Source organism: Mus pahari, chromosome 10 (assembly GCF_900095145.1).
Source record: "Mus pahari chromosome 10, PAHARI_EIJ_v1.1, whole genome shotgun sequence".
NCBI classification, from domain to species: Eukaryota; Metazoa; Chordata; class Mammalia; order Rodentia; family Muridae; genus Mus; species Mus pahari.
The window spans coordinates 17012382-17032630 of NC_034599.1; the positions used below are offsets into that span (position 1 = coordinate 17012382).

Consider the following 20249-nt stretch of genomic DNA (forward strand, 5'->3'; position numbering starts at 1 on the left):
GGGGAGGGGAGGGGAGGGTGGGTCTAAAGAGATTGCTCAGCATTTACCACTCTCGCAGAGGACCTGTTTTTGGTTCCCAGTACCAGTGCTGACTGGTTCACAATTGTCTGTAACTTTAGCTCCAGGGGATCCAGTACCTTTTGGTCTTTGAGGGCACCTTTACTCATAAACACAGAACCCCTCTGCCACATAGATGTACAATTAAAAAATCTTTAATTGTCAAATCTTTAAAAAAAAAGAAAAAAAAAAAACAATTATTGAGCCAGGAGTGAAGTAGATTCCTGTAATTCCAGCGCTTAGGAGGTAGAGACAAGATTAGGTCAGTATGGTCTGTGTAGCTAGTTTTAGACCACTCATGGCTACAACAGTGAGACTCTGGTTTTAGAAAGAAAACTAGAAGGTGAAGAACCCATGAGCTGGCTCTGCTGGCAATGGTAGTTGATGTTGATGCCGAGCCTGAAAACCTGAATTTGGTCTGCAAAGCCCGTGTGATACAAGCAAAGAACCAACTTTGACTCCCACATATCTGTGGTGGTGTGTGTACACTCTTATATACACACAAATAAATGGTGTTTTAAAACCTCAGAAAGTTAAAATGAAGAAAAAGTTCTCGAGCTAGCTCCTGAAATGTGTGGCTTAGGAAGGAGAATGGCAGACTCAAGGCCAACCAGGGCTACATAGTTGAGACCCTGTCTCAAGATTAGGATAATCTTAAAACAGCAGCAAAATGAGCTTAGATTATCTCAGAAATGTCTAATTACAGACAGTGCTGGTGTCTGTGCAGCTTAGTGTGCTAGGCGAGCAGCTGCTCATTTAATTAAAACAAGTGTGTTCTGTCATGAGGAATGGCAGGGATCCACGCTAACCCTTGTTGATGCGGTTGGGACCTGTGTCATCTCAGAGACTATCTGGTCCTTCATGAGTTCGAATCAACTGCTACCTGTGGTATGGTTCCCGCCTCTGTCCACTGCAGTTTGTAAGTCACAGGCAGAGTGAGCTGATGTAAGCTAGTGGCAGTACATTGTCAAAGACAGGATCCTGTGTCCTCATGCAATATGTGCTCCCTCCAGGAACGCCAAGCAAGACGTGGACGATGAGTACGGTGTGTCCCAGGCCCTTGCTCGTGGCCTGCAGTCCTACTATGCTGTGGCCCATGCAGTCACAGAGAGAGTAGATAAGCAGTCTGCCCTCATGGTCAACGGTGTCCTCAAACAGTACCAGGTAAGGCAAAGAGGCAGCTGGGAGGCCGGGTGGCTGGGGGTTGGACCTAAGCAACACTTACTTTTCCTGAAGAGCCACAATTTTTTTTTTTTTGGTTTTTCGAGACAGGGTTTCTCTGTGTAGCCCTGGCTGTCCTGGAACTCACTCTGTAGACCAGGCTGGCCTCGAACTCAGAAATCCGCCTGCCTCTGCCTCCCGAGTGCTGGGATTAAAGGTGTGCGCCACCACGCCCGGCAAGCCACAATTTTTGCATCTGGTTTTGGTTTTGTCTCTGAGACAGGGTCTGTTTATTCCAGGCTGACTTCAGACTCACTATGTAGACTAAACTGGCCTCAAACTCAGCAGAGGTTCATCTGTCTCTGCCTGATTAAGGGTGTTTAACACTGCACCTAGCTAGTTTCCTCGGTAAAGCAGCCGTGGGTAAGTGTTCTGGCTGCCAGAAGGCCTTAAGACTTCAATGAGGTGCCAGGCTTGGGAGCATTTTATGTACAAAGGACATAGGCGCTCTCAGATAGCCTCTCTGTACAGTCACGGGCCTCACATAGATGTTCTGCAGCATGAGTCAGATCTGAAGCTCCCTGGAACTTCAACTTTCTTCTGGGAGCAGAGGAATGGTCCTTCTTTTGGGAGGGTTTTCTATAAGGGTGAAAAGATCATGGCTCCACTCCCAGCTTGTCTGGGAAATTTTCTTTTTCATGTGTTCAGTAGAGTTCCAGGACAGCCTGGTCTATATATAGATGGAGTTCCAGAACTACCAGGGTTATACAGAGAAACTTGTCTCAAATCAAAATCAAAACAAAATCAGAATTGAGATCTCTAGACCTGATGTGAAAATGAGGCAGGTAGTTTAACTTTTTGTGGTCCCAGCACAAAAGAGGTAGAGACAGCATCTCCAGCAAGCTGGCTATCTAAACTTACCAGATTCTAGACCCCTGGGTACAGTGAGAGATCCTGCCTCAGTAAATATTAAGGGAATTGGGAGTAATCAAGGGACACTGATGAACAACGCTTAGCCTCCACATACATATGTACATGCATACATGGTCTGTATGTCATAGACATTCAAAACAGAAGTTTTAGGTGACCCATGCCTATACTTGGGAGCCATTCACAGCTCCCTGCCCAGCACATCTGTCTTCTTCTTTCTCTCCTGATCCATGCACTGAAACCTGTCTTAAGCCTGGGTTTGAATCTCTGCACCCACTGTAGTGGCTCAAATCTGTGAGTACAGTCTCAGGATCCTATCTGATGACTTCTTACATCCTCCATGGGTACCAGACACACCTGTGGCACCTGCAGGCAAAATACTCACAGACATAAGTAGTGAAATAAGTTTAAAATGAAAATAGGTCGATTTCTGAGGTGGCATCTCATTTGTGTGGTTTCTGTGACTTCCACCATGTTGTGCTTTGGTTGGGGCCAGAATGTAATAGACCCCCCAGCCACTTGTGAAGACCTGGAGTTCAGAGTGTTTCATGAGTGACTGAATGTGCAGTGAGGATTGGGCTAGTGTTTGGATGAGGATCGTACATGGTACAGAAGAGAGACTGTCTGTAGCAAAGGCAAGAAAACAGGATAGCTGGTGTCTGCTGCAGTGTGTTCCAGCTAGAGCGATGGAGAAGTGGAGCATGGAGAAGGCTGCAGTGGTTTAAAGGTGTTTCTGTTGGGAACACATCAAGGAACATGTAGTCTTTTTTTTTTGATAGCTCCTACCTTATTGTCAGGTGATAGTAATTGCTGTTCCATGGCTTTCATAAAAACATAAGTAAATAAAGCAGAACTGTTCTTTAGAGTCATCCTTACCCCGGCAGCCTGTGGTCTCACAGCCAGCAGGGCTAGGAGTGAGCACAGCAGGAAAGTGGGATCGTCCAGGGCACAGAACCTTGGAGGGTAGTCACAGATAACATATTTGTTGTGTGAACTTGTTCCTTACATTTGCCCTTTCAGATCAAGGGTTTGGAGTGGCTGGTGTCCCTGTACAACAACAACCTGAATGGCATCCTGGCTGATGAGATGGGGCTGGGGAAGACCATCCAGACCATCGCGCTCATCACATACCTCATGGAGCACAAGCGCATCAACGGGCCCTTCCTCATCATCGTGCCTCTCTCGTATGTATGGGCCCAACTCCATTCACAGCCTGGTTGCTGCGTGGGTTTCTTCCTTCTTCAGGGTGGAAGTAGATTGTCTATAGAGTGTGCCATAGGGTTGGTCTAGAGCCTCTCTGTGACCATCTTCCATTTGTCTTCACGTGATGATCTTCGCATCGTGGCTACCTTCTGTCTGTCTTTACTTGGTTGTTTCTTAAGTACAGAATAGCATGAGATATTGTTTCAGTCATGTCTGCATTTAGGAGACACATCAACCCATTGCTGCCTGCCTCTCTAGCTTTGAGAGGCAAGGTTGTGGAGATTACCCATATTTCATGGGTCAGCTCTTAGATTTCTTTAGAGGGAATTGACGGGCTACTTTTGGCTCTGTTAAGCAAAGATTATTGTATTCTCTTGACATTGTGCCCTGCATTGGGCCCAATGTTCTCTTAGTCAGATTTCAGCACGGCACAGGTGCTTGCTGTTGTGTGGCATCTCACATTTTAGAGTATCCCATGCACCACTTCTTGGTTCCAGTGGCCTCTCGCTTTCAGCGGTTCTGGGAATCTATTGAATTTAAAACAACCCAACCAAACAGTTCACCTGCCTCAGCCCTCCCGTGTGCTGGCTTTCCTTTGTGTAGTCTATTCCTGCTGTCTCTGTGTGTGACTGGATCTCACCCTTGAGCACAATCCCTGAGCTCACTACCACGTGTTCATTCAGAGCCATTAGTTTCAAATCTTAGTCCTTTATGAGCTTGAGACCTGGGCACAAAGGTTGTTCCTAGGTTAGGGTTTGTCTGAAGTCTCTTAGGGTTGTGTTCCACCCACTCCATGTGTCAACAAAAGCCTGTAAACTGAGAATTTCCTTTTTTTTTTTTTGAACCATTTATTTATTTTTTTACTTACTTTACATCCCACTCACTGGCCCCCACCATCACCAACCTTTCCCCTAATTTCTTATCCCATTCTCTGAGCAGGCAGGGTCCCCCCCCGCCCCCACCCCTGGTACCCTTCCTTCCAGGCACTTTAAATCTCTGCAAGGCTCCATGTTTCCTGTCCCACTGAGGCCAGACAAGGCAGCCCAGCCAGAAGAACAAATCCCACATACAGGCAACAGCTTTTGGGCTAGCCACCGCTCCATTTGTTTTACCTACACGAAAATGAAGCTGCACATCTGATACATATGTGCGGGGAGGCCTAGGCCCATTTTGTTATTTGCTTAGTGGCTCAGTCTCTGAGAGTCCCAAGAGTCCAGGTTAGTTGATTCTGTTGGTCTTCCTGGTTTTTTATTGGTTTTGGTTTGGGGTTTGTTGTTGTTGTTGTTTAATACAGCCTTGGCTGTCCTGGAACTTGATTTGTAGACCAGGCTGGCCTTGAACCCAGAGATCTACCTACCTCAGCCTCCAAGTATTAGAATTAGAGGTGTGCAGCTCCATATCTGGCTCAGATTTTCCTTTATTAAGTGTTTAGTGGTGGCCTCCTGGCCCTAGCCGATGCCTGGTTCCTTCTGCCACTGGAGAAATCATAGCCACCACATGTCCCTGTGGGTCTTCCATGGCTCCTTTGTGTGCTCTTTGTAGTTCTGCCACTAGGAAAAGCTGCCTCCTCCTGTCCTTTGCTGACTTTCTTACATGAGGACTCATGCCTTTGTTCTCTTATGTGACAGCAGCCACAGGCTCCCTGAGAGGCCCCTGCACTTAACCTCATCTTCCCTGTGATATGTCTTTTGTTCTTAAGGTGCAGTCACAGTTGAGGGACCAATGCTGGCCAGATGCCATAGAGTGCACTTCAATCTCAGTTACTTCTACCAGTTTTGCTCTTGTATTCGTTATTCTGTCCAAGCTCGGTAGTTGTTAGAGCTTCTTTATGGCCTGTCACAGTTCCTCCATATTTCCATAACTTTGACTTTGACATATTTCAATTGTTTATTGATTTATGTATATCTAAGTACACTGTAGCTGTCTTCAGATGCACCAGAAGAAGGCATCAGATCTCATTACGGATGGTTGTGAGCCACCATGTGGTTGCTGGGATTTGAACTCAGGATCTTTGGAAGAGCAGTCAGTGCTCTTAACCACTGAGCCATCTCTCTAGCCCTGTTATTTATATTTTAAGACAGACTCTCACTATTTATCCCTGGCTAGTCTTGAGTTCAAGATTCTGCCTCAACTTTCTGAAAGCCTCTTCACTATTTTGTGTTGGAGATGTTGGGTATGGAGCCAGGGTTTTAGAATGCTAGGCAAATGTTCTGCCGCTGCACTATGCCCCAGGCCAGTGCTGATATGTATTTCCCAAGCTCCTGCTCCATCCTCACTGTGGGTACCTTGGGGTGTTCTCATGTCCAAATGGTCCCTTTGGCTGTGGAAGTGAAGCACCCTCTTTCTCCTTCTTTGTTGTCCACACCATGCCCATAGCAACCCTGACTGCTTCTCAGACAGGTTCACTGCTGGGTGTGCTTGTGGGTTTTTGCTGCGTTGTTGTATTGAGTGCTCAGGGCTGTGGATGTGGATACATAAGCAGCATCTGAAATCCTTCCCTTTTTGACATCCCATGTGTTATCAGTAGGCGTGTGTGTTTTGTGTCTTTAGCCTCTTGTTAACATGGGCTGATTTCTTTTGTTTGTCCATTGTTCTAACCTGGCCTCTTAGCTGCCATCCCTATCCCTGTATGTAGCCAGTTCTGCCTGAGGTTAGAGCACATCTTGCTTTTTGTCCAGTTGATTTCCCCTGGCACCTCTTTCCATTTCCTGTCCCAGTTCTGGATCCGCTCATGCGCTAAGGAGCCCCAGCATTAGGACCTATGCTGTGTACTCATGAGGCTGAGGCAGAAGGCCAACCTGGGCGGCGCGGCACTCCAAGCTTGTCTGAGATATAAAGTGAGGAGAGGGTAGAGAGATGGCTAGGGCACCAGAGTTGCCTTCCAGTAACTGAGTGAGCCTTCTTCCGGCTGCATGGCGCTGTACATAGAGGTGGTCTCGCCTTCCTCTATCTTGCCGTTTGTCTCCAGGTCTTCAGGTTCTCCGAGTCACAACAAGCAGCTGATTCCCAGGCTGGCTGCTGTGTCTGATCCTCACAGCGTGTAGCGAGAGCCTGTCTTAGTTACTTCACCATTGCTGGGACAAAACACCATGACCAAGGCAACTTGTAATTTGGCTTAGGATTTCAGAGGGTTAGAATTTATGGTGGCAGAGCAACAGCATGGTGGCAGGAACACCTGAGAACTCAAGAACTAATACATAAGCACAAGGTGCAGAAAGACACTGGGAATAATATGGGCTTTTGAAATCTCAAAGCACACACCTCTAAGCATGTAAGAGTGTGTAAGGTGTGTAAGAATGACACCTCTTAACAACAGACCACATGTCCTAGTCCTTCCCAAACTGTTCCCAGCTACTGAGTCCAAATATTTAAATATATGACCCTATGGGGACATGCTCATTCAAACCACCACAGCTTTCCATTGTCATGGTTAGAGTGCTCCGTGCTGCCTCCTCAGTGGGTGTGACACTGGACCCTGGACCTACAGCCTTTTTGCATGATTCCTGTCCAGACATGTGGTCATGCTGTTCATCCTACCCCTCCTGGCTAGCAGTACTCCCTGTGCCCTAGGGAATGTCTTAGTATTGAGTATCCAGCTGTCCCAATTTGCCAGCTACACTGCTGTTCCCGTATGAGTTCTTTGCCTGCCTTATATCCTTGTGTCTGCCCTGATTCCCAGGCTCAACATGGCATGCTGGCTTGCCGCAAGTCTCCATATCTCTCAAGCCTTCCTCCTTTTCGTGCCTCTCTTGGGCTTCCACCATGCTCTGCAGTAACAGTAATACCAGGTAGCTCAGTCAGGGTGTCTGGCTGGTACTCCCTAATGGGGAGCCCCAGAGCTAGGCAAAGCTTCCAGTGCTGTCCTGGAACTCATTCTGTAGACCAGGTCTGGCCTCGAACTGAGAAATCCTCCTGCCTCTGCCTCCCAAGTACTGGGATTAAAGGCGTGCTCCTCCCCCACCTTTAAGTGTTGTTCTTGTTTACTCTTACTTAGTGACAGCCATCTGTAGGCTGCTTGCCTTATGGGTGCAGCGTGATTGTACCATCTCTATCATCTCACCTGGGTTGCCAAAAGGGTGGCGGGTGAAAGGGTCTAAGCTGACTAAGTTAAACTTTTGCCAGTGTGATGTCAGCAAATTGAACTGTTATTAGATGGGATTCTGTTAAGCAGTAGCTAGAAAGTCTAGGAGTGGAGTTTCTGGCAAGAAAATCAAGACTGGGGAGGAGGCTTTGTCCTGAGCTGTAGCCACTTCTCTCCCCTGTTCAGCCTCCCAGGATTCTCCCAGTGGAAGGATCTCTGGTCCTCAAGACCTGTCCTGAGAAAGGCCTTGGTTCTGACCGCCCGCCCACCCCCACCCCCCACCTCCCACCCCTGTGTTCCTGGTCTCTGCTTACCTCCTGCTCTCCCCCTTCTGTTCCTTCTGGGTCATCCATAGCTTCCATTTTCAGTCTAAGGTAGTCACAGGATCACCATGTTTCCTGTATTCCCATGTGTTAAAGCCCTGGCTGGCACTGGGAGGCCAGCCACATGTGCTGCAGCACATCTGCAGTATCGTACATATCCACTCACCAAGGTGCCTGTGAATCCCCACTAGGGCTGGCTGCCTAGGACCCACTCTTGGCTCTGCCCTGGGCCAGCTATACAAGTATCACATCTTTGTGAGTGTCTGTTCTTTCCACTTGGAACAGGGTGTCTTCCCTCTTTGGGTGCTGCCACTCATACCCCCTTCCCACTTCTGTGCACAAAGTTCCCATTGGACACATAGAGTTTACTGTGGCAGTTCTAAAGACCAGACCTGTTGGCCTCACTATTGCCTAGCATAGAACTTGACTGTCCCTTCCTTTCCCTTCAGGACACTGTCAAACTGGGCGTATGAATTTGACAAGTGGGCCCCCTCTGTGGTGAAGGTTTCCTACAAGGTACGTCACAGGCTAAAGAAGTGTCCTCCAACTTGTTAGGAGACAGTCTTGTCCAAGGAAGGTGATGGTGCACAAAGAGAGAAGCCAGTGTGTGCTAGAGGCACAAGGCTCCTAGGCCTGGCGCTCATTTGATGCACAGGTGCTCTTAGTGGTAATGTAGAATGTGTAGTTTCTTACTTATTTTTTTTAATTTTAAGTCATTTTAAGTTTCATTTGTGGAACATTGTTTCAACAATATATATCTTATGTGAGGACAGAATGAACATAGACCATTGGGGTGTCATGGTGCTGGGTGTTGTAGGTACCTAGCCAGGCTTGTGCCAAGCATCGGGCCCAATTCAGATTAATGCTCAATGTATTAGGAGGAGGCAGCCTCGGGTATGGGCATCGGAAACTTAGGTGGAAAGGGAACCAGCCCACCAATGCATACCACTGTTTACTTCTGCCTCGGGCTCTTCATCCTGTGTCTGTGGTGTAAGGATGCTGTTGCTGTTGCAAGAGCTTGATGTGTCCAGAAACTAGTCATGGAGGAGACTGGGGACTAGAAATGAGGAAGGACCGGGCAGTGAGGAGAGGCCGAAGTGATTGTCCTGGCTGTTACCAGATAAAGGAGGGGCCTGTCTCCCAGGGTAGAGGCTCAAGTGTGGGAGCTAGAAAGACGGAGTTGATCAGACCGTGGGGGTGTGGCTGAGGATGGTGCAGGCAGCAGTCTCCTGGCTGTATTCTTCAAGAACACTATTCCCAAGTCAACTGTTCACATCTTGTCTTTACAGGGCTCTCCAGCGGCAAGGCGAGCTTTTGTCCCGCAGCTTCGCAGTGGGAAGTTCAATGTCTTACTGACCACCTATGAATATATCATCAAAGACAAACATATCCTGGCCAAGGTAGTGTGTCCTCACGTAAAACACAGCAGGCCTAGGGCTCAGGCTGCCTAAGGATCTTGATACCTGATGTCATACCTATGTCATAGCCCCTTGCAAGTGATCCCTCTGTACTTTGTCTGCATGGTATACACTTGTATAAGGAAAGCCATGCCCTGGCTCCCTCAGTCTCCTGAGCAGGCCCTAGTTCAGGTTAGGATCCCCCATAGGACCTGAATAAGTGCCCTTCACCCATCTCCCAGAACCTGTAAAATGAATTATCAGGTTGAGACAAGGCCTTGTATGTGGTCCTGGTGGCCCTCTCCCAGGGAACATTGAGAGTGGGTTCTGGAGGACTCTTGAGGAAGCAAGTGAGTGGGTGTAGGACTGGAATGGGGTCCCTGTCCATGGAGGCATGGCCTCACCTCATATTACTGAGAGCTATACAGTGTGAAGTTACCTGATAGCTCTGCCTATGCTTGTGTGCTCCCTGGGCTGCTGTTCCAGCAGAGAGTGTTAGTTAAAGAGCTCACTTGAGATTGGGGCCCTCTCCCACCGTCACATTTCCCTGTACAATACCTAACAATGTGTGCACTCACTACAGGTCACAAGGTGTTCAAATGGACACCTGTTCTGAGAGATAGAAGTCCTTATAGTCATAGGAAACCTAACTGAGAATTCTCCTGGGGCTCCAACCTGAACCCTAACATTGTCTATCCTTGTCCTTGGGGTCACTGGCAGACTCTGGGAGGAAAGGCCTGGCACTGCCCCTTCTGGGAAGCAACATTCAGATTGCTTTTATGCCACCTGCTGCACAAGCATGGCTACTTGCAGCCAATGTTCCAGATGCCTCCCTGGGGGCGGTGTGCTGAGCACCTTTTTCTTACTGTTTGGAAAGCCAGAGTACATTTTACCCTGTACCTCTGACAGTGTAGCCTTGGCTCAGCTCCTCACCCATTTGTCTACACTTCATGTGTTGGAGAGTTTGTCTGGTGGTTCCTGCTGAACATACTGGTCACTTTGCAGCCTGCCATCTCCTCTCATCACCTCTTCTTGGCCTTGCAGATCCGCTGGAAGTACATGATCGTGGATGAAGGACATCGCATGAAAAACCACCACTGCAAGTTGACGCAGGTCCTTAACACACACTACGTGGCCCCTCGGCGCCTGCTTCTTACAGGCACACCGCTGCAGAACAAGCTGCCTGAGCTCTGGGCCCTGCTTAACTTCCTGCTCCCCACTATCTTCAAGAGCTGCAGCACCTTCGAACAGTGGTTCAATGCACCCTTTGCCATGACTGGAGAGAAGGTGAGTTTGTTTGGAGTGGAAAGTAGCCTATGGGGAGCCCTCCCAGGCTCAACCACCTTTCAGACTGACCCTGTGTGCCCACTGGCCACATAGCAGAGTCTGTGCTATCAGAGCAAGCAGCCCCCAAGACTTCAGCAGGACAGAAGCCAGATGTCCCAGTGGGAACTATGGGTCCTCCACAAGGAGCAAGACTTGCCATTGAGCATATCAGGGAGCTGAGAAGGTTTAGTTACTATATCAGTGGGGCTAGGCTTTGACATTGTTTATAAAGAGCTCTACAGTCAGCATCTGTAGATGCTGTGTGATGGCACTGATCCAAAGGCCATGTTCTTTGTATTGTGAGAGGGCAGGTCTCCCTGGTGAAGAATCTGAGCTTCTAGTCCGCAGTACTAGTGCTGGTGTGTTTTGCAGCAAGCCATATGCATTGTGAAGGGGTTAGACAACTAGCCTGTGAACCTGGGCAGAAGCCAGGCGCCTCCTCCGGTCTTAGAAAGGTATCCATTGCACTCATCACAAGTTCCCCATCCTCCCTGGAGGCATGCTGAGGCACCAGCCCCTGTGAAAGGGACATCAATGTTTTTTTCAATCCATGTAAGGAAGGAGGCTCTTTTCTGAGGCTCTATTCCCAGAGCTTCTCTTCCTCCAGGCTGAAGCTCTAAAAGGGATGACCAGAGCACAACAGAAAAGCTCAGGCCTATGCCATCTTAGTTGCCTCTCCTTCCTGGTGTTCACTTCAGTGGGGCTATCGGAACTGGGCTTGACAGCACAGGGGCAGGCAGATCTCTGAGTGTGAGGCCAGCCAGGGCTACACATACAGAGAAACCTGCATGGAAAAACCGATCAATCGATCAGTCAAATAAAATAAATGGACCCCTGGCTAACAAGGCAGCTCAGCAACTAAAAGCACTTGCCACCAGTCCTTGGTGATGAGTTTGAGTCCTAGAACCCACAAAGTGGAATCTGAACCAACTGTGACCTCCATGGGGTATACTCACCCTCAGACACACACAGAGAAGTAAAGAAAAGACATTTTAAATGCTAACTAATGTAGCCTTGAAGCAGAAGGGTAGTACCCTTGATAGCAGTACTTCTTAGACAATGACTCCTCTGAGGCCAAGAGAGGAGGGTGTGGGGCTGGTGTCAGTGTAGCCTTTGGCATTGATCAGACAAGCTTATAATGCCCCAAATTGCCTGACTTTGGTCAGCTGATCCTGTGGTTGTAAACACCAAATTTGTACTGTCTAAGGGAGACTAGCAGCCAACTGTCATATGTGCTCAGGCATAAGGTAAGCATGGCACCTGGCCATTGGGCATGTCATAAATTTCACAGAATGCAGCAGATTTTCATTTTCCCAAGGATGAGTGTCTTCCTCTTCTCCCAGAGGGCACATGGGTACCACGTGACAGCTGCTGTCCTTGACACAGATGCCCTTCTTATGCCCTGCCCCCTCCTTTGGAGGGAGTGTTATAATTGACTGTCCGGCTCTCAGGTGGACCTGAATGAGGAGGAGACTATCCTCATTATTCGTCGCCTACACAAGGTTCTGCGGCCCTTCCTGCTGCGGCGGCTCAAGAAGGAAGTTGAAGCCCAGCTCCCTGAGAAGGTTGGTGTTGGCAGAAGCCACAGGTGCCATTTGCAGGGTTGTCCCCAGGGTAAGTGTGGTCAGGTGATCCTTCCCTAGACACGCTTGCTCCTCGGGATTGGAGTGGTGACTGACACCACTGTGCAGCAAAGCCAGGGTCTGGCTCAGAACCCAACTTTGTCACACTCATGCTTGCTGTGTCCTTGTCCAAACTCCTGTCCACAGACAGAGGCCAGGGCTCAGGTTAGATCTACTGAGTGGTGTCAGTGGTGTGGGCCCTCTGCTCTATGCACCCACACTTGGCTTGCCTCTCTGACTTTACCGTTTATTTTCTGACAAGCTGTGGAAAACCTTCCAGAATGTGGACAACTTACCCATTTTGACCCAGAATCTCCTCTTCTTCCCAGATCTCCCTACTTTGAGGGCTCCTTCCTCATACCCCATGTTCTAGTCAGAATGCTGGTCACAAGGGTCCACTTGGTGGCACAGACAACCCAGTCTAAGTTTGTATGGCCTAAGAGTGTTTGTTTTGCTCCACAGGTAGAGTATGTCATCAAATGCGACATGTCAGCCCTGCAGCGTGTGCTGTACCGTCACATGCAGGCCAAAGGTGTGCTGCTGACTGACGGCTCCGAGAAGGACAAGAAGGTTTGTTCCAGGTCCCTCTTTCTCTGTTTCACGATTGTCTAAAGGGAGAGGGAGGATAGATGAAGGGCACCATGGAATCTGAGAATAGAGTACTCTGCCCAGGAGACTTGCTTGCCCGATCCCTCAGGCATTCAAACAGCCACAGCTGTAGTGCTGATTGTCCTTTGCGGACACTTACTAGGCTGCTTTCTGGAGTTGCCCTTGTTTGAGGCCCTGCCTTCCTGGTGACAGCAGGAAGCTGACTGACGCAGAGTGGGAATAGTCCTATGGAGCTTTACTTTCCCCGCAGCCTTATCTGTCATGGCCTCTGCACCCTTCCTCTTTCTATTACTGAGGGCATCCCCACATTGGAAAGAGTGGGAGGGGGAGCCATTGCTCTCTTGGGAGCACTCAAGAGTGTCATCCTACACCCCCTCTAAGCAGGCCTGGGCTTGTCCCCCACCCAGGCAATTACCAGTCCCTGCAATCCATACCCAGCACCCTAGCCATGGCCTTAGGTGTGTCTCTGTTGTTCAGGCCCTTTTATACCTGTGCGCTGGAGCGTTGCGCTCCTTGCTTCCCTCCCTAGTACAGATCACCACACCCTTCTCTGTGTAGCTGTACAGTGAGTGTACTTGCTCTCTGCCGTTTGCTATGTTTGCTTCCATTCAGTCCTTGTGCCAGTTAGTCTTTTAGGACTTCTCAGAGAACTCCCTCCCTAGCATGGCCACAAAGACAGCCACCAGCTTGCTCTGGGCCTTCTACCACCCTGCCCAGTCCCCACCCAACTCCATCCTGCCCCAAAGGCAGGGTTCTGTTTTACCATCTCATGTGCCTCTGCAGGGCAAAGGTGGCACCAAGACACTGATGAACACTATTATGCAGCTGCGCAAGATCTGCAACCACCCCTACATGTTCCAGCACATCGAGGTAAGGCCACAGCCCAGAGGCCTGGCTCTTGGTGGCAGAGCTAGACTACTTGTCCCTGATGCCTGTGGGCATGCGTGTACATGTGTGTATAGGCCAGAGGTTGATGCCTTCACTAACCTCTGCCTACACTTTAGAGATATCTTTCGTTGAACTTGGAGCTCGCTAACTTTTAGACATGGTAGCTAATGAGCTCCACAGATCTGTTTTTCTCTACACAGCTCTGGGGTTACTCACATCAGTCAGCAAACCTGGCTTCTACCTAAGTGCCAGCTATCCAACTCAGGTTGTCATGAGTACAGCAGGGCATATCTGTCTCCTCAGTCCTTAAGAATGGCTAAGGAGCTGCCATAGTTCCAACACTCGGGAGGCAGACCCAGGTAGATGTCTGTGAGTTCCAGGACAGCCAGGCATGGTGCACTCAGGAGACAGAAGCAGATAAATCTCTGAGTAAAGGCCAACCTGGTCTACAGAGAAAGTTCTAGGACATCCAGGGCTACACAGAGAAAGGGAAAGCCTGTCTTGAAACAAGCAAACAAAGAAGACTTAAGGTATTCTCACTAGCCACTGTCTTTACATCTGTATCTGTCAAGTTTTCCTTTTGCTGGTTTTGGGGGAGGGGTGGGGAGAGTTGGCCAGTTTAACCCAGGCCTGTGGCAAGGAAACACATGTTCTGGTTTTGGGTGTGCACAGTTCAGCAGGTGCTTATCAAAGCCATCATGGGACTGAAAATGAAAGTCTCTAAAAGTGTTTGCTCAAGAGTCACCTCTGGGCTGGAGAAATGGCTCAGAGGTTAAGAAAACTAGCTGTTCTTCCAGAGGTTCTGTGTTCAATTCCCAACAACCACATGGTGGCTCATGACCATCTCTATAATGAGATCTGGTCTGTAGACATACATATAGACAGAACACTGTATACATAATAAATAAAGAAATCTTTAAAAAACAGTCAGCTTGTAGGTATTTTCTCTGTGTTTGGGGACTCCTCCCTTGGGAAGTGTTCCCACTCCTGAGGTTACACGTGTCTGTCAGAGCTTCTTACCCCCAGGTTATGGAGTGCTGCCATGGACAAACATGAGTCACACATGTGACCACAGCCACAGTCATCATGATTAACTGCACTTTTGGAGAATCTGGACTCTTGCCCAAAAAGCAAGCATGTGTTTGTATTCTTAGTGTACAGTTTCAGGGTCACTTAAGACCCCTGATGCCTTAGCGTTCCATTTCAGGGGGTCTGAGGTGTTCACGTTGGTGCCTAATATCGCATAGTCTTCTTCCCACCCTTCACAGGAAAGCATGAGGGTTGGCATTGGTGCACTGAGTCCAAGCTGGACATCCACATCTGGACTCTGTGCCCTGCAGGCTGAGGATAACTACCAGTGTGACCTCTCGGTCCCCTGCAGTGGCTGCTTGGACCATGGGCTTGACTGGGCAGTCCCTCCCTGCCTTGGCACTGATCCATCTCTTGTCCTGTTGCAGGAGTCCTTTTCTGAGCACTTGGGGTTCACCGGCGGCATCGTGCAAGGGTGAGAAGCTTCCCAGCTCTGAGAGTGGGTAGCAGTCTGCTGGGGGGGGTTTATAGCTTTGTTGCTGTGGTTAGCATTTATCTGCTATCTGAGGCCTCCACACCTAAACTCCACTGCCCACAGTGTAATGCTAAGCAGCTTCTGTTACACCTGAGCTTCAATCTGCCCACTCTACCCTTGATACTCTGTGAGCACCTTTCCTGCAGCTTCAAGTGCAGGCTCCACTTCTTCCTCTTGGGTTGTTGGGACACAGTCTCAATGTGTGAACTAGGCATTTATGTAACTACGTAGCCCAGGATGGCTAATCATCTTCCTCCTGAAACAATTGGAATCCTTGTGCCTCAGCTTCCACGTGCCACGATCATAGGTGTGTGATACCATGCTTGGTTCCAGACCACACTTATAGAAGTCGGTGGTGTTGGCCTTGGATGCCAGCTCTAGAGTATTACCATGTTCCTCTTCCAGACATCCTTGAAGTTGAAGCCACCTTTCCAGCCCCGGTGTTTACCTGTAAGGGCATGGCATGTAATTAGGAGGGTGACGGTGCTTTGTGCTGCACTGGAGACTGGGCCCAGGGCCTCGCTATCCTAGACAAGCGCTTCACTATGGTACGCAGGATTTTTTAGTCTATAGTCTGTTTCTAGTGTGAGCTGTTGTAATGTTATGGTAGCACACCCACCATCCTCAGAGCAGCTCCAGCTCAGCACTGTTCCTTTGTGGAACCATTCCTCTATTTCTACCTTTACATAGGTTCTAGGGACTGAACGCAGGTCAGCAAGCTTACTGGACAAATACTTCACCCCTGAGCCAACTCCCCAGCCCACTGGGCATCATGTCTGATCGCAGTTTTTTATTCTCCTTGTGACCTGGTGAGGTGGCATGGACATATGTGGTCACCAGTAGTGTACTCTGACTAGCAGTGACCAGAGTTTAGCTGTAGCAGTGAGTGGCCCTGCTCGGGAAGCCACTTCTTTGCTTGAATCGGCCCAGCAGCCTAGATGCAGCACTCATCACTGAGCTCCCAGGCGTGTGACTGAGGGACTTTATGTTTCCCTTCTTCCCTCCATGGACTAGATTGGACCTTTACCGTGCCTCAGGGAAATTTGAACTTCTTGATAGAATTTTACCCAAACTCCGTGCAACGAACCATAAAGTGCTACTCTTCTGCCAAATGACCTCCCTCATGACCATCATGGAAGACTACTTTGCATACCGTGGCTTCAAATACCTCAGGCTTGATGGTGAGTAGAGGACAGTTTGCTGGAGATACTCATTCCTGACCTGGTTATATGGACTTGAAGTCCAGTGTATACCCTGCATTTGAGAACATCGTAGCGGCCTGGAACAAGAAGGAGGGCCTGAAGGTGTTTAGTCTCCTGTTTGCTAGAGTCTTCACTGCAGTGCTGTATTCTGTAGTGTGGGTTCTGACAGTGCCATTTCAGCTTAAGTTGCACAAATTGTTATCGTGTGTGCATGAACATAGGAGCCCTGCCAATGTGGAACCTTGAGAGTTCTCTGGCTCCGGTAGAGCTGCACCTACGTGCAGCTCTCCTGCATTCTGAGCCCCATCCTTAAATAGACTCTGCTACTGCTCAGTGTTAACAACAGAAACGCAAAGCTTTCCCCCGACTCGCAGCCAGCTATTTTGCCACATCCCCTAACAGGCCTGGCCAAGAGCTGAATGATGCTCACTTGCAGTGGGACCCTGGCCCACTTGCAGGCAAGGTCCTGCACTGCCCGAGAGGCTCTGTGTACCAGTTGCCACAGTATGTCTTTCCACCTTCCCTGCTTTCCACAAGGTATTTCAGGGAGGAAAAGACCAGCATTGTTAACAGAACAAGTGATTGGGAAGCCCTGGAGTTAGTGTCCCACATTGTCATCCTGGGAAGACACACTGGAGGATTACCTCAGAACCAACAAGACTTAGCAGCTTTCTGTTCTCCTTGCAGAGCCTTTATTGGGCTCAGGAGCTGGGTGTGCCTTACTCGAGACCTTGCCTCTCCTGTCCCCTCTCCCTGTGCCCCGGACCTTTTAATGTTATGCTGCATCTTAAAGCTGTTTCAGGGACTTAGAACCTGGACTTGATTGCTTCATCTTTTGTGTGATTCTATGGAGCTTCATCTAGAACGTGCTAACCAGAACTTCCATACATCCAACTGGCCCCAGCCCCTCCTTAGGTGCTCCAGCACCACCTTTGCTAAACCACCATCCCATTCTGTATGTTCACATAGCTCAGTGCTGGCCAAAAACTGCTGAGATCCAAATGGCTAGACCTCTTTAGCTGCCTCCCCTGTCCTTGTAAGCACCAGGCCCTACTTTATGCAGGTCCCCGTCTGCTCAATCAACTAGGTGCCTGAGGACTTTTATCTGTTTGGTTTCTGCTGTGTGTGTTGCATGCGGTGTTAAAGCTGCTCACGGAGTGGGCAGAAGGTCAAGGAACACAGTGTGGCAAGTATGAGGTATAGGCCTATTACCCCCTGTGAGCTAGGAGTCCAAGGAAGGCTTCAGTGGTTTCAGTTCTTACGTATAGATTTTTCTCTAAGCTAACCAAACTTACTGCAAGAGAATTAAGGGTACATGCCAAGGCTGTGGCTCCTGGTTCATCTCACCACACTAGTCCACTAACGCTGAGGTACTGTGTTCCTTGTCAGAGTATGGCATCAGCCTTGTTAGCTATGTGGTATCTCTCCTCATAAGGGACAGAGTGAACAAGTATCGAGAAGCATTGCACCTAGAGATGGTAGCCTAAGAGCCTACCAGTATCTTCCTCTTCCAATGGCTTGTGTCCTACAGGAAACAGCTTATCTTGTCCCCCACCCACCCCAGCCCCCACCCCCTCCTTCCTTTTTTTTTAATCTCCTGAGCATGGTAGCATTCGGTAATGACAGGCTGTACCTCCAAGTCACTGTCTGGTTAACCCTTTACACCTGTAGAGTATATCTGTGGCTCTTGTGACCTGCAACACCACTCTGTCACCCTCCTGACCCTCTTCTCCTGTGCTTCTCAGGAACTACAAAAGCAGAAGACCGGGGCATGCTGTTGAAAACCTTTAATGAACCTGGCTCTGAGTATTTCATTTTCCTGCTCAGTACCCGTGCTGGGGGGCTGGGCCTGAATCTGCAGTCAGCTGACACTGTGATCATCTTTGACAGTGACTGGAATCCCCACCAGGTAAATACACTGGCAGAGGAGAGGGGATATTCCTGTCTTAGTGTCACTGTCTCCCTGATGTTCTCCCTGTCCTGGGAGCCTGAGAAGTACGTTCACTAATCCTCAGTGGTCATGGTTCCCTCCTGCTTTTCAAAGTGGAAGTGACCTCACAACCTGACTTGAGAGCTATTTTTCCAACAATTATATTTGTATTCCTAGGTACATATGGGCTATAGCCAACTCAGGGATATAGCCTTTGTCTCGCCCACATAAGGCTCCAAGCTCCAGGCTCCATCCTTAACATTACAATAGTTCTTGGATTCCATAGCTGATAGTGCCATACCTGTCATGGCGGTGCAGCCTTGCAGACCTTGCAGACCCGTCCTCTAGTCCACACACAGTCCTACTCAGCAAAACCAGACCCTTGCAAGCTCTGTTCATTACCTCTTCTTGCTTCCTGGCCACATTTGCCCTGAGGCCCCTCTGCCAAAAGATGCTATGGTGTGCTGATTCGTACATTTAACAGTTTGAAGACAAGTAGCAAGTGTGCCCTGTCTCTTCATGCAGTTAAACTACATGAGTTTGGTTTGTAATGCACATGCTAGTATACAAGATGAAACAGTGTCTCCATTCCTATCATCCTGCATCTGCCGGGCACACACTGATGATGGGTTTGATCTGTACTGGTGTGTTCCTGTCCCACTTAGCAATCATTCATTGCTCACACCTCTCCAGAGGAGGCAGTGGTAAAGAAAGCTATTTGACTGTTGCCTCTGCTTCAAGGTGTTCCAGAATCTAACAGCTCCAAGACATTTCCCTCCAGCCTAGTGGGCCGCTGTCCGTTTTCTGTTTATTCAGTGACCATTAGTCCCAAAGAAACTTTGTCACTCTTGGGGCACTTTTGCAAGGACCCAGTCGTCCAACAGTTTCTCAACCTGTGGGTTGCACCACCTTAGGGGACATCTAAGACCACCAGAAGACACAGATATTTACATTATGATTCATAAGGGTAGCAACATTACAGTTCTGAAGTAGCAACAGAAGTAATTTCATGGTTGGTTCTCACCACCACATTAGGAACTGTATTAAAAGGTCACAGTATTAGGAAGGTTGAGAGCCACTGCTCTCGTCAGATCAGCTCTAAATAAAATAAGTGATTGCCACAGTAATGACCATTTTCTTCACATGCTGGCCACTTAGGTGCACATGGCCACTCACACTGGTAATCTCTGGCAGATCTAGTAGTAATTATCCATTTGATGGCTAAATGGCCTAGGTGGACACTGTGTCAATCCAGTGATGAGTATCAGTGTAGTTTCTGCTCCGATGCTACTGATGGGCCATTTTCCTAAGAGGTAGTTAGGTAATAACAGTCAAGCAGAGGCCAGTGCAGGGCCAGCAGGGACACATCCTCAATGCCAGCCTTGTCAGTAAGCATCCTGATAGACCTGGGGACCAACTGTCAAACAAGTCCCTTCTGTTTTCATGATCAGGTATGAGTCTCAAATTGAGGAACATTATTGACACTCAGCCTGTTTACACAGGCTGGCCGGCCCAAAGAGAATTTCAGACAGTCTATGCTGGAAACGGCAGAAATACTATTGGCAGCTTCACTGCCCCGCTAACAGGAGCTGACTGCTGTATTCCTTATACCACCCTCCTCACACCCATCTGCTCAATCTATATGGAAGCTCCTGTGATCAGCATAGTAGGCTCCTAAGTGCCAAAGCCCACAGCTGTGACATGGCCATGCTGTGGAGCTGTGACAAGGGCTGCCCAGAGTGTTGTCCTAGGAGTTAGCCTCAAAAAAAAAAAAAAAAAAAAAATAGAGCTAGGGAGGTGGCTCAGCAGTTAATATACATGCAGAGCGCCATGGTACCCAGCGTCTCCAATCCCAGGTTCTCTGACACCCTCTTCTGTGCCCAGTGGATGCTTACGTGCACACACTTAAGCTCACACTTAAATACATGGTTGGATTGGGGGGGTGTTTGTTTTTGT

At 48.8% G+C, this 20249-nt stretch overlaps 1 protein-coding gene across 6 annotated transcripts in view; it reads left to right on the forward strand.

Annotated features, from left to right (window-relative positions):
• The window catches only part of Smarca4 (SWI/SNF related, matrix associated, actin dependent regulator of chromatin, subfamily a, member 4), a 91034-nt gene that overhangs the window by 45726 nt on the left and 25059 nt on the right, over positions 1-20249 (forward strand). For all 6 annotated transcript variants that reach the window (XM_021206548.1, XM_021206547.2, XM_029543634.1 and 3 more), the window contains exons 15-25: positions 1071-1221; positions 3169-3332; positions 8205-8271; positions 9045-9155; positions 10197-10439; positions 11930-12043; positions 12563-12670; positions 13493-13579; positions 15055-15101; positions 16176-16342; positions 18109-18272. In XM_021206548.1, coding sequence (XP_021062207.1) covers positions 1071-1221; positions 3169-3332; positions 8205-8271; positions 9045-9155; positions 10197-10439; positions 11930-12043; positions 12563-12670; positions 13493-13579; positions 15055-15101; positions 16176-16342; positions 18109-18272 — 1423 coding nt within the window. The remainder of the gene's footprint in view (positions 1-1070; positions 1222-3168; positions 3333-8204; positions 8272-9044; positions 9156-10196; positions 10440-11929; positions 12044-12562; positions 12671-13492; positions 13580-15054; positions 15102-16175; positions 16343-18108; positions 18273-20249) is intronic.